This window comes from Panthera pardus, unplaced genomic scaffold, assembly GCF_024362965.1.
Source record: "Panthera pardus isolate Hobbes unplaced genomic scaffold, ASM2436296v1 HiC_scaffold_3, whole genome shotgun sequence".
Classification (NCBI taxonomy): domain Eukaryota; kingdom Metazoa; phylum Chordata; class Mammalia; order Carnivora; family Felidae; genus Panthera; species Panthera pardus.
The window spans coordinates 15,079,053-15,098,901 of record NW_026526876.1 but is presented as its reverse complement, the minus strand read 5'-3'; the positions used below and the strand labels follow the sequence as shown (position 1 = coordinate 15,098,901).

The following is a 19,849-nucleotide window of genomic DNA, read 5'->3' as shown; positions in this document are numbered from 1 at the left end:
CCGGCAGCTTCCCAGAAACCCTGCAGGTGGACCGGGGACCCTCCCTGGGGGCTAAGGCAGGTGCTACGGACCTGGATTATGAGATTGTAGACCCGGCAGGTGAGTGCACCGCCCCCCCCCCGCCCCCCCCGCTGGACCTCTGCAGCGGCCCCCCTCTCCTGGGCAGCTGAGCAGGAGGAGAAGTGAGAACAGGGGTCTTCAGGGAGGCGGGTGAGTCGACCCAGTGCCTCTCCAGAGGGCAGGAGAGGCGAGCTTCACTGCTGCCCCGCCCCAGGCCTCTGGGAAATGCAGGCCACCTGGTCACTCAAGCCCATGCCCCGATGTGCCCTGTTACTGGGTGTCCTTTCTATCTCACCTGGAAGCGGAGGGAGCTGTGTTCATCTTTCCGTCCAGCTCGGCATCAACATTCACACGTGTTCTCTCCCTGTGCCCCCCCTGCTCTGACCCCGGGACGCTTAAGTGATACCGGAAGGCAAAGGGGGTTAGTCCCCACTGCTCCTGGAAGAGACACCTGCTGTGAGCATCTCTCCTCCCCCCGGGTGCTGCCACCTGCCACCTGAGACCTCCCCACATCGCCTGCGGCCTATTCTTCATATTTGTGACTTAACTGGTCTCCTCTCCTTCTCAGGCCACGGGCCCCACAGGGGCGGCCTCCCCACCTTTTCCACCCCAGCTCAGCTGCCCCCAGCCGTGCCCCCCCCCCCCCACAACAGGTGCTTAGCACCCCGTCTGGAGTTCACGCAGTGGGCCACCAGGGGGCGCACGCACCCTGCTCTGTACAGAACAGCCACACCTTTGGGGCAGGAGGGGTCCGGGGCTCCCTGTGGGTCACTGACCAGGCAGCTGATGGCCGGTGCTGGCAGTTGCCGCCGTGGGGAGATGCAGGTCCCTGCAGAAATGCGGGCCCAAGGTTATGCCAGATCTGATTGGTTTTTTTTTTATGTTTTTAGTTTAATCACCGGTGTTTATCACAAGTGCACTCCTTAATCCCCCCATCTCCTATTTCGCTCACCCCCCCACCCTAGATTTGATTTTTAATGTAGCCAGAAATCCAGACTCTAGCTGCCCTATCCTGTAAAACGTTGGCAACTCAACTCTCACATAAGGACACCCTGTAGGTCAAACCCCACTGCTGTTTGGGGGAAGATAAACTGAGGTTCTGAGCAGCGAGAAAGGAAAGAGGAAAGGGAGGTTCCGCCTCAGCAGAAGGAGACAGACCAGCGGGGGTGGGGTGGGGGTGGTGGCTAAGGCTCTGGTGGGGGGGGGGGGGCGAGGTGGCCCAGGTGAGCAGAAGCTCCGTCAGGAAGGGTGACCTCGGGGCTGGCCTGGCTCGTGTCTGAGCCCTCTGCTTCCGTCCAGAACTTGCCGACTGTGACAGCCTGCAGCCATCCTCCGGGGGCCTCTCCGTCTCAGCCAGGTGAGCGGCGGAAGGGCGCCAGGGCCAGCAGGTGGCAGGGCAGAGTAAGGACCGTGTCCCATCACTGTTGGGAGGTGACAGCATTTCTGAGGATGGGGTTGTGGCTGGGTGGGTGAGGGGAGGTGAGAATTCCAGGTGCTGGGGCCGGTGGGGACAGGGCCGTGCCTGACCTCCTGCTCTCGGTGGCTCGTGGGCTCTGTCCCCTCCTCTCCTGCAGCAGCGTCCCGGTGCGGAGGAGGCCGGCCCGCAAGATCCTGAGCCAGGTCACTGTGCTGGCCTTCCAGGGGGACGAGCTGCTGGAGCAGATAAGTGTCATTGGCGGCAACCTCACGGGCATCTTCATTCACCGGGTCACCCCAGGCTCCGCGGCGGACGAGATGGCCTTGCGCCCGGGCACCCAGATCATGATGGTGAGTGTGGCACCGGGCCCGCGAGCCCCCCAGGATCTTCCCCAGCGGGGTCAGCAGCCGCAGCTCCAGCCGGAGGAGAACGTGCTGTCGGGGTAGCCCACGCTCCCTCTCAGGCTGAGGTTATGCTCGCTCGGAGGCCAGGGTCCTGTGACGAGGCCACAGGCCAGTACTGAGGTGGGGCCTTTTTAAAAAAAATTTTTTTTAATGTTTTTATTTCTTTTGGAGACAGAGAGAGACAGAGCACAAGTGGGGGAGGGGCAGAGAGAGAGGGAGACACAGAATCGGAAGCAGGCTCCAGGGTCCGAGCCGGCAGCCCAGAGCCCGACGCGGGGCTCGAACCCACAGACCGCGAGATCGTGACCTGAGCTGAAGTCGGATGCTCAGCCGACTGAGCCCCCCAGGCGCCCCAAGGGGCCTTTGTTAGCTGTGCCGACCACTTTGTGTGTGTGTAGTGAAATGCGCGTAACGCTAATGTGTTAGTGTTCACTGGGGGCATTTGAAAAAGCTTTCTACCTATAAAATATTCGTTAAACTGCAAAACCCACTTAACTAATTATTATCGAGCGAATAGTGGGCAGGAAGGTGACGTTGATGTGGCCTGAAAGCAGGAAAGAGTCGCCCAGTTCCCGAGGGCTGGTTCCCCCAGGAGGAGCCTGGGGTGAGGCGGGCACGGTGCCTGGAGTCAGTGCTGACAAGGGCGGAGGGGCTGCGCCTTGGTCAGGAGCCCTGGCCCCGCGGTTCATCTTCGATCTCGTGCAAGGGACACACACACACACACACACACACACACAGGGCCCTTCCTCACATCCCTAACACACCCCTTAAGATCCTCAGTCATCGGCCTACGTTGCGGTTAAAGTGACAGGAGCCTGCGGAGACGGTCCTGACATCCAAATGGGGCCAGTTCGGTTCTAACAGCATAAAAACGTTTCAAATATATTTTTTTATTCTTTCTTTATTTAAAGTTTTTATTTTAATTGTGGTTAGCTAACTAATCCAGGGTAAGATTAGTTTTAGGTGGACAATAGGGTGATTCGACACTTTCATCCGTCACCCGGTGCTCCTCACAGGTGCCCTCCTTCACCCCGTCCCGTTTCACCCATCCCCCCACCTCCCTCTGTAACCACCCGTGTGTTCTCTGTAGTTGAGTCTGTTTCTGGGTTTTTGTCTCTCTCTCTCTTTCCCTTTGCTCCTTGGTTTTGTTTCCTAAATTCCACATAAATCGTATGGTATTGTCTTTCTATGAATATTTCACCTACTCTCATACTTTCTAGCTCCATCCATGTCATTGCAAATGGCAAGACGCCATTCGTTTTGATGCTGAGTAATACTCCACTCTGTGTGTGTGTGTGTGTGTGTGTGTGTGTGTGTCTATAAACCACATCTTCTTTATCCGTTTCATCAGTCGATGGACACTTGGGCTGTTTCCATAATTTGGCTACAGTTGATGCTGCTGCTGTAAACATCTGGGTGCATGTACCCCTTCTGATCTGTATTTTCGTATCCTTTGGGTAAATACCTACCAGTGCAATTGCTGGGTCGTAGGGTAGTTCTCTCTGTAACTTTCTGAGGACCCTCCATACTGCTCTCCAGAGTGGCCGCACCAGTTTGCATTCCCACCAGCAGCGCAAGAGGGTTCCCCTTTCTCCGCGTCCTCACCGACTCGTGTTGTTTCTTGTGTTGTTGATTTTGGCCATTCTGACAGGTGTGAGGTGGCATCTCATCGCGGTTTTGATTGGTTGTTTCCCTGTTGAGGAGTGATGGCGAGCATCTTTCCCTGTGTCTTTTGGCCATCTGGATGTCTGCTTTGGGAAAACATCGATTCGTGTTTTCTGCCCATTTTTCAACTGGGTTTTTGGTTTTCGGGTACTGAGTTATATCAGTTCTTTACATATGTTGGATACTAACCCTCTATCTGATATGTCGTTTGCGGAAGTCTTCTCCCACTCCGTAGGCTGCCTTTTACTTTTGTTGACTGTTTCCTTCACTGCGCGGAAGCTTTTTATCTTGATGAGGTCCCAGTAGTTCATTTTTGCTTTGGTTTCCCTGGCCTCCGGAGACGTGTTGAGTAAGAAGTTGCCACGGCTGAGGTCAAAGAGGTTACTGCCTGCTTTCTCCTCGAGGTTTTTTGTTTTTTTTTTTTTTAATTTTTTTTTTAACATTTATTTATTTTTGAGACAGAGAGAGACAGAGCATGAACAGGGGAGGGTCAGAGAGAGGGAGACACAGAATACGAAGCAGGCTCCAGGCTCTGAGCCGTCAGCACAGAGCCCGACGCGGGGCTCGAACTCACGGACCGCAATATCATGACCTGAGCCGAAGTCGGCCGCCCAACCGACTGAGCCACCCAGGCGCCCCTCTCCTCGAGGTTTTTGATGGCTTCCTGTTTTACGTTTAGGTCTTTCATCCATTTTGAGTTTATATTTGTGTACGGTGTTGGGACGTGGTCTAGTCTCATCCTTCGCATGCTGGCCAAGCCGCGTGCTAGAGAAGGGACGGGGGTTGACTCTCGGGTCGGGAATGTGTGCGGTCAGAGGAGCTGACACCGAGATGTCCTGAAACAGGGCCGGTGACAAGGGCTCTGATGGGCGTGTGTGGATGGCTGGGAAGGGCGAGCGGGTCCTTCTGTAGGGCACACCCCTGTACTCAGACTGTGACCGCAGAATCCGGCTCAAAAGATGCCGACGCTCGTGATTTGCCCTCAGGTGGATTACGAGGCAACGGGGCCCTCGTTCAAGGCCACCCTGGAGGACACAACCCTGGAGCAGGCCGTCGGACTTCTCCGAAGGGTGAACGGCTTCTGCTGCCTGTCTGTGAAGGTCAACCTGGAGGGTACACACTCCCCCACACCACCCACCCCGTGAGGCCACCGCCGGAGGCTTGTGCCACTGAGTCCTGTGTCCGTGAGCCCCCGGCTGCACCGAGGCCAAGCCCTCCCGCCCACCCCAGGACCATACCGTGCCCCAAGTCTGCAGACGACCCCAGGGCGGCTGGGGATCTCCCACCCACGGACTCCAGCACCGAGATGGCTCCTAAGACTCTGGGGGGGGGCGGGGGGTCCTTCCTTCTCCCTTCCTCTCACATTCCAGACCCTTCCTCGTTGTGGGATCACAGCCCAGGCTTATCTTTGATCAGGTTATAAGAAGTTGGTCCAGGACCTGGAGGCCAAAGTGGCTACCTCGGGGGACTCCTTCTACATCCGGGTCAACCTGGCCCTGGAGGCGAGGGCGGTGGGGGAGCTGCAGGTGCGATGCAACGACATCCTGCATGTCACCGACACCATGTTCCGGGGCCGCGGCTGCTGGCACGCCCACCGCGTGGGCCCCTATAGCACGAAGGGCACCGAGAGGGGCAGCATCCCCAACTATGCACGGTGAGCATCTGTCCTGCACCCCGACACCTCCCCGGGTTGGGCCAGGGCGCTGCCGGGGTCGCCCGGCCTGGCTTCTCGTGGACGCACCCCCCTGCCAGCGAGGAAGAGTGGTCTCCCCAGGCTTCCCTCCACTGCCCAGGAGCAGAGGGTAGGCGTGATGAGATGTGCCCCCAAGTGGATGGAACCCCCAATGTGCCACCTCAATTTTACTGCTCAGATGAGGTTTCTTTGTGAGAAGGGATGGCCTTCATCCTAGAGCATTCTAGAGCACTGAGGACCAGCGTGACACCGGGGCTGGCTCACTCTGTCACGGGGGGCTGTCCTGGGCACAGCAGGATGTCAGTGGTCCTTCTGCCCCCTAGTTGTGACAATGAAAAATGTCTTCTCCAGACATGGCCCAGTGTCTCCTGGTATGTCTGGGACTTGCTGGTTTGAGCACAGAAGTCCCGCGTCCTGGGACAGCTGGACAGGGGGTGGCCTCCCTGGGAGCAACGACACGCCTGCGGAGAACTGTGCTCTGGACTGAGCGTGGTCCACGAAGCGCGGGCGTCGGCCGTACCCGGCTGTCGAGGTTCTGGAACGTGGCCCAGACCCAGGCTCACGCCGAGTCACCTGGGCTCCGACTCAACGGTTCCAGTGGCAGCTGCAGGGGCGGGCCAGGGCTTTGCACTTTTTCGAAAGCCCCAGCGGACCACAGTGGCCACCAGAGTGGAGAGCGGCTGCCTGGGGCCACAGGGGTGCTCTGGGGTGCTGGGCAGGGGCCCCTTCTCGTCAAGCCCTCCTTGCCACTGGGTCAGGGCTGTGCTCTTCTGCACAGGGCTCAGCAGCTGCTCATTGCTCTGATCCAGCGGAGCACCATCGCCTGCAAGGTGAGGCGGGGAGAGCCGCACCCGGACCCCGGACACGGGCGCCTGCTATGGGGGCCCTGCCTCCCCCCTCCCCAGCCCTCCTCCTCCCGGCTCACAGCACCTGGAGGGCCCTGACCCCATCTGGGGTGGGCTGGAAGGGGGGCAGGTGCCGGCCTGCTGACCCCATGGGTGCGACCCCTGGCGTGTCTCTCCCTGGGGGGCCCTCCGGCCGTCACCTGGGTCTGCACCCTACACCCAGCCCGCAAGCTTCTCTAATGCGTGCAGGTGCCCTCTCTGCCATGCCCCCAGTTCATCCCATCTGCCCGTCCCCACCCCATCCCATTCCCTCTGAGGTCCTGACACAGAGCCCTCAGCTGTCCCGGGATTGGGGCAGGGCCGGGCTGTGGGGCCCCTCCTCTCCCCTCCCCTCCCGCCTCACTCTGGATGCCCTGCCTGAGGACCCTCTCCTGCCTCCCTTCATCTCCCACCCTCCGGTGTGGGGCCTGCGCCACCTGGCTGTTCGGCGGGCACAGCCTGGTGGTGCAGGGACCAGCCTGGGTCGGGCCGTGTGCAGACAGCTTGGACACCTGCTCGTCCCTCTGCTCCCCTCCAGCAGTCTTCCGGGGGACCCCAGAAGCTGGTCCGCATCGTCAGCGTGGACAGAACCAAGGCCGGCCCTGTGTGCTCATCCTTTGAGGGGGCCCTGTCGGAGCGCAGCAGGCCGGGAGGTGAGGCGGCCGGAGCGGGCCGAGGGGCCCTTGATAGCCCCCTCGTGCCAGGCGTGGGTGGGAGGTCATAAGAGAGGTCAGCACGGCACATCCCCCGACCCCGTCAAACCGTGTACACGAAGACAGTGGCAGTGGATCGTCTTGAGTTAGTCTTCTTCTTTTTGGAAAGTTTTTTGGGTGCGTAACATGACTGCTGAAGACAGAAGGACAACCTGGAAGGCCAGGGATCCGGAGGGAGGGAAGGCCTGGTGCTGTGGGTCCAGCAAGGGTGGGGACCCCGGGGCCAGGGGTCAGGCTGACCGTGGGAACGGCAGGGAACTGCGTTTCTCCATCCTGCGGTGGGCCTGTGGAGCGGCGCCTGGGGAGACCAGAGCCCCCGAATCAAAGGGTGCAAGGAGCCGCCGAGCAGGGCGTGTGGGAGGCGGGTGTCCCCGGGGGGAGCCGAGCGTGGGCCTGTGTCCCAGCAGGAACCCCGGGCTGTGCAGACACGGACGGACTCGGTGCGTCCTGGGCCGTGGGGGCTGGTGAGCAGCCCCACCCGGAGCCTCACGCCTCCTCTCCCCCACAGAGCCCTCCACCACGTGCTTCTGGGCCGAGACCTGCTTCACCCTGGTGCCCTACAGCCTGGTGCGTCCCCACAGGCCCAGCCGGCCCCGGCCCGTGCTCTTCGTGCCCAGGGTGGTCGGCAGGATCCTGAGCGAGAAGCTGTGTCTCCTCCAGGGGTTTAAGAAGTGCCCAGCAGGTACGCTGTCGCCCGGGAGCCCCGCCTGTCTGTCAGGTTGCGGAGCGAGGCCTTGGCAGAATGCTTGTCTTCTTCTCTGGAGGCCCTGGGGCCGCCATGAGAAGGGACCACAGATTGGGCCACTCCGAACAGCAGGGATTTATTCTCCCGGGGTGATGCAGTCCAGAAGGCGGAGGTCCAGTGTCTCCGGGCTGCCCCCCGCCCGGAGGCTCCAAGGGGTGGGGTTCTCCTTTCCTTTCCTGGCTTCCGGGGTGCCCGCAGTCCTGGGGGTCCCGGCTTGTGGCTGTGTCACTGTGCTTTCTGCCCCCTTGTCCTGTGACCTCCCCTCTCCGTGTCTGTCTTTGGTCCTTTTTTTTTTTTTTAGTTTATTATTTGTTTATTTATTTATATATTTACTTAATTATTTAGAGAGCGTGTGAGCAGGGGTGGGGGGTGCAGAGAGAGAGAGAGAGAGAGAGAGAGAGAGAGAGAGAATCCCAAGCAGGCTCCTGGCTGTCAGCGCAGAGCCCAACGTGGGGCTCTAACTCACGAACGGTGAGATCATGACCTGAGCCAAAACCAAGAGTCGATGCTTAACCAACTGAGCAACCCAGGCGCCCCTCACAGTCTTCTTATAAGGAACCAATCTCGAGGCGCCTGGGGGGGCTCAGTCGGTTCAGCGTCCGACTTCAGCTCAGGTCACCATCTCACAGCTCGTGAGTTCGAGCCCCGCACCGGGCTCTGTGCCGACAGCTCGGAGCCTGGAGGCTGCTTTGGATTCTGTGTCTCCCTCTCTCTCTGCCCCTAACCCCCTCGCATTCTGTCTTTGTCTCAAAAATAAAACATTAAAAAAAAAAATTTAAAGGAACCAATCTTTAGGGCCCGTCTTCTTCCAGGATGACCTCATCGTAACTAATCACATCTGCAAAGACCCTATTTCCAAATAAAGTCGTCACAGCCCGAGGTTCCAGGTGCCCACGCATTTAGGGGGGATGCTGTTCAATCCAGCGCAGTCGCTGCTCGCAGATAGGGTTGTACGGAACCTGGGCGGGACCAGCGGAGGGCTCCACCCGCCTGCTCACCTCCAGAGCTGCTCGGTGGAGGGTCCCCGAGAGACCCCGGCCATCTGGACTGCCAGATCCCAGGGGACAGGGTCTGAGCGTCTGCACAGCAGAAAAGAAGGTTGCGACGGTTGGAGAGCGGGACGTGGGCTTTGTGGGAGTTTTCGTTCATCCGCTCGCCGCTGGCTGATGGCTGCGGGAGGCCTTGGCTCTGCACTACCCTTGGAGCTCACAGAGGGCACGGGGCCGCAAGTGTGTGGGCAACGTTCGGGCGGCGAGGCCCGGGGAGAGGAGCTGTCCGTGAGCCGGGGTCGCCATGACCGTGGGGACGCTCTGGGGGCGCGGCTCGGACTCTGGAGAATGGGCGTCAGAACCGAGAGTGGCACAAGTGGGGGTGTCTTGACTGGTTCGTTCGGGGCAAGGGGTCTCCGCCCGGGCACCGACAGCGGGCTGGGGCGGCCTCACTCTCTGTGCTGGGGCCCGTCCCTGGCCTCCACCCACCAGATGCCGGTGGCGCCCCCTCCCCCTGAGCCGTGACAGCCCAAAATGCCTCCGGACGTCGCCAGGTCTCGCTTGGGGGCCCCACAGCCCTGACCTGTGGGCTCTAAGGGATTCCTGGGGTGACAAGCTGGACATTCACGTTTGGATCTTGAGGGTGTGGGAGGGGTTTATCCTCACCCTTCCTCCCTCCCTTCCGTCCATCCGTCCACCCATGTCCAGGCACTGGCAGAGCACGTGACTGATGGTCGAAGGTGCGCGTGCAGGGCACAGACTCCTCTGAGCGTGAAGAGCAGGGTCAGGGGTACACAGACGACACCCCAGGCAGAGGGTTCCCCAGAGCTGGGGGGGGGGGGGGTCCGCAGGGGTGAGAGTGCTCAGGACCTTGCAGAGCTGGGTGCCTGATGTCCCCGTCCACTGTCACCTTCAGAGTACTTGAGCCAGGAGGAATACGATGCCTCCAGCCAGAGGGGGGACATCATCCAGGAGAAGGAGGCATCCGGTGGCCGCTACTGGGTGACCCGCAGGGCCATTGAGTCCCTCATGGAAAAGGTAATGGGCGAGGCCGGGAGCTGCTCTGGGGGTTTGGGACCCATCTCCGGAGGATGGTGGTGGGACAGGGCAGGAAGGACCGACGCTGAGATCGGAGGGACGCTGGTGGCCAGCCTGCAGGCTAGGGACGCCCCGTGCTGGTGCTCAGCTAATCTCTGGCTCAGCGTGCGGAGGGCGTAGTGCGGAAAGACCGAGCCCCGTCTCCGCCACCTGGGATCTGTTAACTTCCCTGAGCCGGATTCCTTGGCACAGGAAATCTGAATAATATTTGTTAAAATGAGGAATAAAATGGAGATAAGCCTCCATACTGATTTAAGGCTCAAACGAATACATGAAAAGCAGCTCACCGTGAACCATGCGGTTTTATGTGGACGGGAGACGGGCAGGCCCAGCTGTGAGCCAGAGGCAGATGCCCCCCTTCCCAACCCCCGCCCACAGAGGCTGACGGGGCCTTCCGACCGGGAGGGTTCCGGCCCCCCACAAAGTCTCCCGCGACCCCAACGACTCACAGTTCCTAGATTCTGCCGATGAAACACCAAACGGACAGACCTGAAATGGTACAGCAAGTGCCCTCGCACCCAACAGGGCGCCCCCGGCTTCTCTCCCCATCGCCCCTCCCCGGTGTGGGCTCCTCTCGCCGCCTCTGAGGCCGAGGACCTTGAGCCATCTCCCCTGTCCCCTGCAGAACACCCACGCCCTCCTGGACGTCCGGCTGGACAGCGTCCGTGCCCTCCACAGGTCGGAGATCTTCCCCATCATCGTCCACATCTCCGTCAACGAGAAGGCGGCCAAGAAACTCAGGTGGGACCCCGAGGGCTGGCGGTGGGGCTGAGCCTGGCATCACGTGCCTCCGGGGCGCGGCCTGGGGTCTGGGACAAGCACCTGCAGCCTCCCCCCTGGGAGCAGCCCTGACGGTGAGGGAGGCCTGGCACCCGCCTTGACTAAGGCCGCGTGTTCGCTGGGGTACGAGCAGCTCACGGTCCAGCTGCGCTGGGTGAGGACAGGAGCTGAACACCGTTACTTGGGGTGTGGCTGGGGACAAACCCAGACGTCCTGTTGCCCCCTTACCACTTGTCAGCTGAGGTTGTAAACTGGACCCCGCGCCCCACACCCGTGCAGCGTCGTCCGGGGCCTGACTCCTGTCTTCCTTACGAGGCGCTCGGACCCCCAAAGCGGGGCAGGGCATTTGTGCCGCGTGGCCCGTGTGCTGGTCCCCTGGCATTCCGTGCCGGCGGTCGGCTTCCTGGGGCTCCGCGCTGGGCCGCCGCACGCAGCTCTCACTGAGGGGTCCCCCCCTCCCCGTGTCCGGCCCGTGCAGGAAGGCCCTGCAGCGGCTCAACACCTCGGAGCGGCAGCTCCTGGAGGCGGGCAGGCAGGAGGAGGGCGAGCTGGACGAAGTGCCCTGTCTGTACAGCCACCTGGCCCCCGATGGCTGGAGTGACCTGGAAACCCTGCTCGGCTGTGTCCGCTTGGCCATCGCGGACGAGCAGAAGAAGGTTGTGTGGACAGAGAAGAGCCCCCGCTGACGCCCCCGGAGTCCCCTCCAGAAATTGTGGGGACCTCTGAGTCCCCACAGGAGTCCCCGACAACATGGCCCTGTGTGTTGAGCTCAGGGCCTCTCAGGCACAGCCCTGGGGGTGCTCACCAAACAAGCCCAGCTCTCCGGGCATCGGCTCCCCTCTCTCGCCAGGGTCTGACCTTGAACTACATGCAGGGGACAACGGGCATTCGGACCATCTCCTCCTCCTCCTCCAAGGCTCCGCGTGGTCTGGAACCAGACGCCCCGAGAACATTTCCGCAGCGGGGGCGTCTCCCGAGCCTTCCCAGAGCTGGAGGCCCCAGATGTCCAGAAAACGACCTGTCGGACCCGAACCACTGTACTTCCCTTTGCAATTCAATGTGCCAAAGGGCTTGTTCCAAAGTCACGGTGGCCGCAAGCTGGTAGCTCTGATGACCCCCACGGTCACTCCCATCCCTGCCCAGAGCAGAGACACAACCCCTCTTGTAATGTCATCCTGGCTAACTTTCTCAGCTCCTGATGGCAGACAGGTGCCTCAGGAACTCCAATTTAGAGAGTTGTCTGTATGTGCTGGGAAGCCTAGTTTCCCAGGGATGGAAACAGTATTTTCAGCGGTGCCTGGCGGTTTTGGGGGACCCGTGGGGGGTCCTCGAGAAGCCTTCCACAGACACATTGCACAAATGCCATCTGGGCTCCCCCTGAGCCTGGGAACTGCCCCCTCTAACTGGGTACCCCCCCCCCCCCCAGCTCCTTCTCCAGAGTAAAGGACCTTTACTCCACCTCCAGAGCTCAGGAGACATTTGGGTGTGGCTTGGGCAGGGACCCCCGGGGTCCCCTCACCACCCGGCCTTGCCGCCCACGGTCACAGACTGAATGGAGTTTTGGCAGCAGCGGCCCTGAGTCTGAGTGCCTCGGGCGGCTGCTCTAGAACTCAGACCGCCATTATCGCAAACGAGGTCAGAAAACGAACTTCTATGTATTTTACCGAAATAAAGCTTTTCCAGTGCCCTGGACCATGGCTCTGTCCCTACGCCGCCAGGATGAGGTTGGCAGGGGAGGGGAGGAAGGCAGGAGCCCGCCACTCAAGGGAAAAAGCCCCCGCTTTCTAGGTCTTTCCAGGTTGAGCAGGCGGAAGCTGGGCAGGTCTGGGGCAGCTATGAGCAGCAGCACGGGTGTCCAGCCGGACAGAACTGACCCAAGCCACAGGATGGGGTCTTCGTGCTTGGACATTCAGAAAGGATGAGCTCTGCCCACACAGACCACAGAACGAAACTCGGCACCCGGGAAGCCTGCCACGGATCAGCAGCCTGGCAGAAACCCCGCCAGGGTTGGGAACTTGACCGTGGGGCAAAGCGAAGGACGCAAAACACGCTCAAGGGTTGTTCGAAGAGTTTTCAAGGCCAGGGATGGACACGAGCCAGACATTGGGTTCCCACATACAGTGTGGACTGGGGCCACCGCCACCCACGGGGCACCCGGAGGCCCATCTCCTCCCGGGTGAAGGGCGCGGGGACGTCTGTGGGCTCCGAAGAATGAAGGTCTCGAGCCCCAGGTCCCAGCGCCTTCTCTTGGCAGGTCCCCGGCCGAACCCAGGAAACAAGCCCCCCTTCCTGCAAGTCCTGTGCTGAGACATGACTCGGACACCAGGACGACCGTGTCCCCACTCCCACGGGCGGAGGAAGGAGCCGGGCACAGGCCCCACCACTCCCCCCTCCACGCAGCGGCAGCAATGACCCCAGCATCAGGGAGAGCCCTGCTCAGACGGGAGGGTCGCTGCCCCTCCCTCCGCCTCAGCTGGAAAGGTGGGGACCGGGCGTGGGGAGGCCTCCCACGTGCCCCCGGCGACCCTCAGAGCTCATTGTGGAGCGGCCGGCACTGGGGAGAGAGCCTCTCCTCCAGGACACCATCGGGAGCACACACCCAGGGGTCGTGGGTCTCCCACTGCCACTTGGCCAGCTGGGTCTGGAGCAGGTCCAGAACCTGGGCATAGCGTGGATCAGCGGCCAGGTTCCGGGTCTCGTGGGGGTCCTGGCTGAGGTCGTAGAGCTCCCAACGGTCCCGGTAGTAGTAGTGATGGAGGTCCTTGTACCAGCCCGTGGGCTGGCCGGCCGCGGTGCGATTCAGGAGGTCCTGAAAGGTGGGCGACACGTAGAAGTCCTGGTCGATGGGAAAGGGCATCCTGAAGTTCAGGTTGTGCACCAGGCGGAAGCCCCGGTGGTGCACGGAGCGCATGGGGTAGGCCATGGTGACCTCGTGGTGGCTCTGGCTGCCAAAGACGGTGCTCCAGAGGGGCTCTGCCTCCAGCGCCGGCAGGAGGGACCGGCCGGTGAGCCGGACGGTCTTCGAGCCAAAGATGGGGTAGCTCGGGTAAGGGACAGAGAACCAATCCAAGATGGTGGGCGTGAGGTCTGCAAAGGAGGCGGGGTCTCGGCACGTCGGCCCTCCGCGGCACGGGAGCCCCCACCACGGAAGGGCTCGATCCAAGCCCTTCTGGAACGCTGCTGGGCCCCCCTGCACACCAGATCGCCACCAGGGAGCTGCGCTGGGTCCAACCTGCCACTGTGGCCCCAAACCTCCAGGACGTGACGCCTTCGATGGCTTAATGAGAGGCTCCAACTTGGCAATACTGGGGCTCCTTGTAAAGTCTCTCAGGTCCGTAAGGAAGCCCCCCCGGAGGGCCTCATCTGTTCTTGTCCCGTGCTGTGGCCACAGCGCTACGGAACTTGTGCGTTGGGGCCAAAGGGCGATGTGGGCCCCAAGCTGCCCTGGCCCCTCAAAGTCAGCTTCCCCGGCATCAGCAATGCAAATTCTCCGACACTCTGGGGATGTCCACGTGCACACCACGCGGACGTTCCCTAGCACTCCAGGGGGCTCTGACACTCACCCGGGGAAAAAGCAAGACTCAGGGGCAGCGACACCAAGGCTAGAATCCTATCTTGACGCTTACAAGCTGTGTGCCCTTGGGCAACTCACCTTACCTCTCTGATCCCCATCTGCACTTATAGAACGGGGTGGCCCTCCCTTCTCTGCCCAGGTGGTATGGGAACCACGTAAGATAGCGGGTGTCGAGCGCTGTCTGGACACGGTGGTACCACTAAATTTGCCCCCGCCCTCCCCCCCCCCCCCCCCCCCCCCCGTGAGCCGCGGAGCCATACCTAGGAGGCTCACGTAGGCCTCGCTGACCTGGCCCCAGCGTTTCGTGTGCTCTGGGGACGACACCAGCAAGGGTTCGGCGGTGCCCGGCCAGTACAGGTTGGTCCTGCCGCTGGGGAAGGGGATCCCGTTGTCGGACGTGAAGATCACCAGGGTGTCATTCAGGACACCTGCCTCATGCAGCTCCTGGAGCACGAGTCCCACCCCTGGGGGTGCGGAGGGGACAGCAGAGCTCAGCCACAGACGGGCATGGAGGGGCGGGGAGGGGCGGGCACTCACACATTCCTCCGTCCACCTGTTGGACCTCTGCTGTCTGCCCCCCTCCCCACCCCCGGCCACCGCCCCAGCCCCTTACCCAGCACCCTGTCCTGGAGGGGGCCGGGGACGCCGGCCATCCCTCAGCACATCCGTGGCACCCGCACGGCCGGTTTGTTTTCTGGAATCTCATGCCTGCCCTGTGTGGGTAGCAGGGACCATACGGGGCGACGGCTGGAAGACAGGAGTCCCTCCACACTTTCCCCCTTCCCAGGTCACCACCCACTAATGGCACCAAACGATAAAGGTTCCAACTTTCTGTAGTGGCTGAACGGCGGTCCCTGCGAAGGGAAACAAACCCGCCAGAACCTGTGAACGTGACCTCATTTAGTTAAGGGGACTTGACAGATGTCACCGTCACGGATCTTCAGGTGATCATCCAGGTGGGCCCTAAAGCCTACGACAAGGGTCCTTACAAGGAGAGACACAGCCAAGACGTACGAGGCTATGTGAGGCCGGGCAGAGACTGGAAGGGTACGGCCACGAGCCAAGGGACACCTGGGGCCACCAGACGCCGGAGGAGGCAGGAGGACTGTCCTGTGCCCCAGAGGCTGCAGGGGACACGGCCCTGCTGCCACGACTTCAGACCTCTGGTCCAGGATGGGCTGCAAGCTGCAGCACACCGCCGTCCGGGCTCCTGGAACCCACCTTGGTCCATGCGGCCGATGGTGGTATACTGGGCGGCTAGGTCAGCTCGGGCTGCGGGAGTGTCGGGGACGAAGTAGGGCACCTGGGGGAGCAGGTGAGGGCAAAGCCAGGGTTGGAGCACGGAGGCCGGGGGAAGGGGTGGCCAGTGCTTGAACGGCGGTAGATGAGGGCCAGCCCCCCTCCCAGGGCCCGAAATCCTGCTCCACGGTGAACGGTGGGGCCCAGAATGTCCCTGCTTCTAAACACGTTAACACTTGTTTGCCGGCTGCGCAGACGGGAACCGGATCCAGTGGGTCTCTTGTTAAACGTGCTAACGTCACACGCCCCTCCTGGAGGGGGCCCAGGCTGCCAAGCCCCCTCCCGATTTACGAGGCGGAAGAAGGGTAAGCGAGCGTCTTGGAGACACGGCGGGGGGCTGTCCTACCACCACGTCCTGTGGGTCATAGGCCTGGGGGGTCCAGTCTGGGATCCGCCCCATGCCGCTGTCCCCGTTGCCAAACTTCTCACAGAAGGTCCCGTACTGGGGCTGGGAGTGCCCACAGCGGTGGGGGTCGTGGAAGGCGACGTAGAGGAAGAAGGGCCTGCCCGGGGGGAGGAGGGGCTTGAGTCTTGAGGTCAGCTGGTTGACATGCCACCTGGCTTTCTACTCTGCGGAGCCCCATTCTTTAGGCGGGAACACCCCTCGGGACCGTCCCCTCCTCTGTAACTGAAAACGTCCCCTCTCCTCTCCCTCTGACCAGACTGACTTGAGTATCTGGAACTTTCTCCCCCTCCCCCGCTCCTCCACCTGGGGTCTCCAAGAATCCCTAAACTAAACTAAAGACTCTGGGATGTGCATCTGGCCAAGGGGGTGGGTGGTAAGGGGGCGGGGGCCTCCGCGCACCTGTCATCCTGAGTCCGCAGGAATTTCCGGACGAGCAGCTTAATTCTGGTGATGTTGCGTCCTACCTGGAGGACAGAGCCGTTCTCCTCCGTGTAGGCGAAGTCAAATGGGTACACCGGCTCGGGCCCCACGTGCTTCTTCCCAATGATGCCTGGAGGTGGGGACACGGGCCTTCCAGAGCCCCTGAGGTATCCCGTCCCCCTCCGCTCCCTTCTGCACCCCCCCCCCGCAAAGCCCTGCCCCGGTGTGGCCTCTAGGGGGTCAGCCCGGGCCCTTGTCCTCACGGAGCCAGGGCTCAGGGGAAAGGCCGAGGACCTCGGGTGTTCAGAGCAGGCGACACGGGGCTGACCCCGAGGGGGCCTGTGCGGTCCCCGCTGTGGCAGGAAGCCGCTCACCTGTGCGAACGCCGGCCTGGCCGAGCAGCCGCGGCAGACTCTGCACCTTGTCGAAGGAGTTGAAGTGGTGGACGTCCTGATGCAAGCCGTACATCCCGTTCTGATGCTGCGGCAGAGACGCGCGTGACGCGGGGCCCTACCTGCCCCGGCTCTCCCCGTGGCTCGTCGCCGGGCCCTCCGGGGGCCCCCTTTCGGCCCGGGCGGCCGGCACCCAGGGAGAGTTCCGCGGCCTCTCCCTCAGGCCCCTACCGTAGGACGTCAGCAGGGGAAACAACGCGCCGGAGATGTGCCCCAAGGGGGGGCTTTTATTTGCTGCTTTTTTGTCTACCTGGGTTTTCCAGCTTTTTCGTCGCGAGCACATGCCACGGCGGCAAACCGCTGTTAACTGGATTTTTTTTAAGCTCATTTAGAGAGAGAGAGCACGAGTAGGAGAGAAAGGGGGGGGGGGATCACAAGCAGACGCTGTGCCATCAGTGTGGAGCCTGATGTGGGGCTCGAATCCACAAACCGTGAGATCACGGCCTGAGCCAAAGGCGGACGCTTAACCCACCGAGCCACCCAGGCGCCCCGATTAACTGGATTTTTTACAGCGTAAAAAAAAACAGTCGCCCACGTTACAAACTGAGACTGGAAAGACGTAAGACAAGCTGGAACGGTGTTCTCCTCATTCCTACGGCCCGGACGGGAATGCAGCTCACAGCTGCCTGATTAACCTTCCAGGAAGCGTCTGGGTAGTGGCCACACAGGGGCCGCCTACACGTGGCCTTGGTCTCTCCAATGGGGACGCACAGAGCACACCGGCTCCCCGGAAGATGGTGTCTCGGGGTAACACATCGGGAGTAAGTACTCGTGCACCCGAGTTCACAGCAGCGTTATTCACGACAGTCAGGAGTACAAGCAACCTCGGCATCCATCGGCGGTCAAACAGGTAAGCAAAGTGCGCCAGACCCGCGCGACGGAACCTCACACGGCGTTTTGGCCACAAGGAAGGACATCCTGACGCCTGCTACGACGTTCCCGCGAGGCCACTACGCTCGGTGACATCAGCCAGTGCCCACGGGACACACACCGTAGCAACCGCACGCACTGAGACGAGACTAGAATAGAAGGGGCCAGGGGCCGGGAGGGGCGCAGGGAGGCAGCGGGCACAGAGCTTCGGTTCGGGAACACGATTAAGTTCCGGGGGTAGACAGCAGGAACGCCGCGCGATAACGTGAGCGTATCTGATGTCGCTCAGTCACGCACTTAAAAAAAAAAGTGACTGGAACGAGGGCGCCTGGGTGGCTCAGTCGGTTAAGTTCCTGACTTTGGCTCAGGTCACGCTCTGCCGCTTCAGGAGTTCGAGCCCCGCGTTGGGCGCTGCACTGTCAGCACAGAGCCCGCTATGTCTCCTTCCCTCTCTCTCTGCCCCTCCCCCACAGCCTCGCATGGGGGTGCTCTCAAAAATAAATGAAAAAGCATTTAAAAAATATTTTAGAAAAGACTCAAAATGGTAAGCTCCGCCCTACACATATTCTAGCACACACGATACAGAGTCAACGTTTACATGATAGCTCCTACCATCACTCAAGCTCCCGAGATAACAGTGTGACAGGAGTCAACCCCGGACAACCGCGTGCCAGGCACCTGGCTATGCGCTTTCCATATAAAGCATGAGCTTGGCCAATCCCGTAAGAATCCCAGGAACGAGGTGTCCTCAAGACCCCATTTCACAGGTAAGAAGACTGAGGTCTGCGAGTACGTGATTTGGTCACGGTCCCACAGAGCCCCGGAGAGGGCGCCCTCTAGCCCATACTCGAACCCGCTTGGCTGGGAGTGGGGAGAAGAGGGTGGACCCATCCCCAGGGGAGGTGAGGGAGGGGCTCGCGACACTCCCACACCCCTGCTGCCCTCACCTGGGGCAGGCCAGTGAGCAGACTGGCGCGGCTGGGAGAGCAGCTGCTGACGGAGGTGAAGGCATTGCGGAAGACCAGGCTGCGGCGGGCCAGGGCATCCAGGTGAGGGGTGGCGATGGCGCTGTTGTTGTAAGTGCCGCTCTCGAAGCCCCCATCGTCCGCTGAGGAAGGCAGAGGCAGAGGCCACGGGGGGCTGGACTCAGGACTGAGGGAGACCCGCAGTCCTGCTGTGGTGGCCTGGGCCCCTGGTGCCCGGGCACGCGTGACACCCAGGCGGCAGGACCCAAGTGGGCATTGGATCTGGGCAGGCGTGCCACCTGAGTGGGAATGCCACCAGGCACGCACAAGAACTGGGCGAGCGGTCAGCAGGCAGGCGTGAAACTCCGGTGGCCTGACACCGGGTGGGATTGGTACCCAGCCAGGCACGACACCCCAGACGGAATACTCAGGTCGCGTGTTAGCGAGTGGGTGTGGCTGGGCAGCCCCGGGGCTCCGCAGACCCTGCAGGAGCTGTGGTTTCTGCACCAGTGTCCCCAGCAGGGAGGAGCGGATGGGAGCCCTCAGAGGAGAGCAGCTGGATGTTACAATCAGCGGAAGGGCGGGTTGGAGACCACAAACTTAATCAGAAAGAGTGAATCTGGCAGAGCCTCAGACCTCAAAAGAGGAAAGAACAGGGTTGTCTTGTGACAGCCCCGCTCTGGTCACCAAGTCTCGTGAAAAGCAGAGCGCTAGAAGAACTTGGATATCTGGGAGGGGATGGGGTAAGGAGAGAGGGCAGCTGGGTGGCGTGGGGGGGGGGGGGGGCTGCGGCTCAGCCAGGAGGAGAGCTGAGCCACAGCGCTCCCGGGTCTGAAAAGGGAAGGGCAAACTTACAGGGTTTCCCGGCTGGGGAGGAGATGAGCCCCCCACCCCCCACCCCGGCCGGCACCCAGTCGCGTCTCTGGGGACTTGGACCCCAGCTCCTTCCTCCACCGCATCCCCTCTGGGGGCTGTGGACCACCGAGCTCTGGAAGGCCACCCAGCTGCCCGAGCTGGGGGCCCGCAGGGCTGGCCCTGGCTGCTGTGGGCACGCGTCGCGGTGCAGGGTCAGGGCCAGCGGCAGGAGTGGGGCGCTGGACGCCGGCCCGACCCCTGCGGAGCCCGAGGTGGGCGAGGCCGCCCCGGCCTCCCTCTCCGAGGAGCCGAGCGCGAAGAGTCTGGGGCAGCAGAGAGGGCACACGGGGAGGGCTGCGGGGCTCGCTGGCGAGGGGCGCGGGGGCGCACTCACCGAGGATCAGCAGCACGTTCCGGGGGCGCGCCCCGGGCACGCGGCACAGCCCCAGCGCCAGCAGCAGCACCCAGCAGGCCGGCCCCCGACGGCGCATGGCGGCGGCTCCTGGCCCGCCGCCCCGCCCCCGCCCGCGGTCACGTGGCACAGACCCCGCCCCGGGGTC

At 61.9% G+C, this 19,849-nt stretch overlaps 2 protein-coding genes across 7 annotated transcripts in view; one reads left to right on the top strand and one right to left on the bottom strand.

The window, feature by feature from the left end:
* Positions 1 to 12,140, top strand: part of CARD14 (caspase recruitment domain family member 14) — a 35,988-nt gene extending 23,848 nt beyond the window's left edge. For 5 of the 6 annotated variants that reach the window (XM_053892158.1, XM_053892162.1, XM_053892159.1 and 2 more), the window contains 11 exons: positions 8 to 99; positions 1,360 to 1,417; positions 1,635 to 1,827; positions 4,533 to 4,659; positions 4,963 to 5,200; positions 6,018 to 6,069; positions 6,662 to 6,776; positions 7,345 to 7,518; positions 9,487 to 9,608; positions 10,294 to 10,409; positions 10,927 to 12,140. In XM_053892158.1, the coding sequence (XP_053748133.1) occupies positions 8 to 99; positions 1,360 to 1,417; positions 1,635 to 1,827; positions 4,533 to 4,659; positions 4,963 to 5,200; positions 6,018 to 6,069; positions 6,662 to 6,776; positions 7,345 to 7,518; positions 9,487 to 9,608; positions 10,294 to 10,409; positions 10,927 to 11,134 (1,495 nt within the window). In that variant the 3' untranslated portion in view covers positions 11,135 to 12,140. Of the gene's footprint in view, positions 1 to 7; positions 100 to 1,359; positions 1,418 to 1,634; positions 1,828 to 4,532; positions 4,660 to 4,962; positions 5,201 to 6,017; positions 6,070 to 6,661; positions 6,777 to 7,344; positions 7,519 to 9,486; positions 9,609 to 10,046; positions 10,410 to 10,926 lie in introns of those variants that run through there. The other variant, XM_053892163.1, reaches the window with a different exon arrangement.
* Positions 12,094 to 19,819, bottom strand: SGSH (N-sulfoglucosamine sulfohydrolase). Its single transcript, XM_019465999.2, has 8 exons — positions 19,684 to 19,819; positions 18,417 to 18,577; positions 16,522 to 16,627; positions 16,127 to 16,277; positions 15,668 to 15,824; positions 15,244 to 15,325; positions 14,283 to 14,486; positions 12,094 to 13,535 (listed from the first exon to the last, which is right to left on the bottom strand). Exons 1-8 carry the CDS (start codon positions 19,778 to 19,780, stop codon positions 12,976 to 12,978), a joined length of 1,518 nt encoding a protein of 505 aa, XP_019321544.1. The 5' UTR covers positions 19,781 to 19,819; the 3' UTR covers positions 12,094 to 12,975.
* Positions 19,820 to 19,849: the final 30 nt, after the last annotated feature.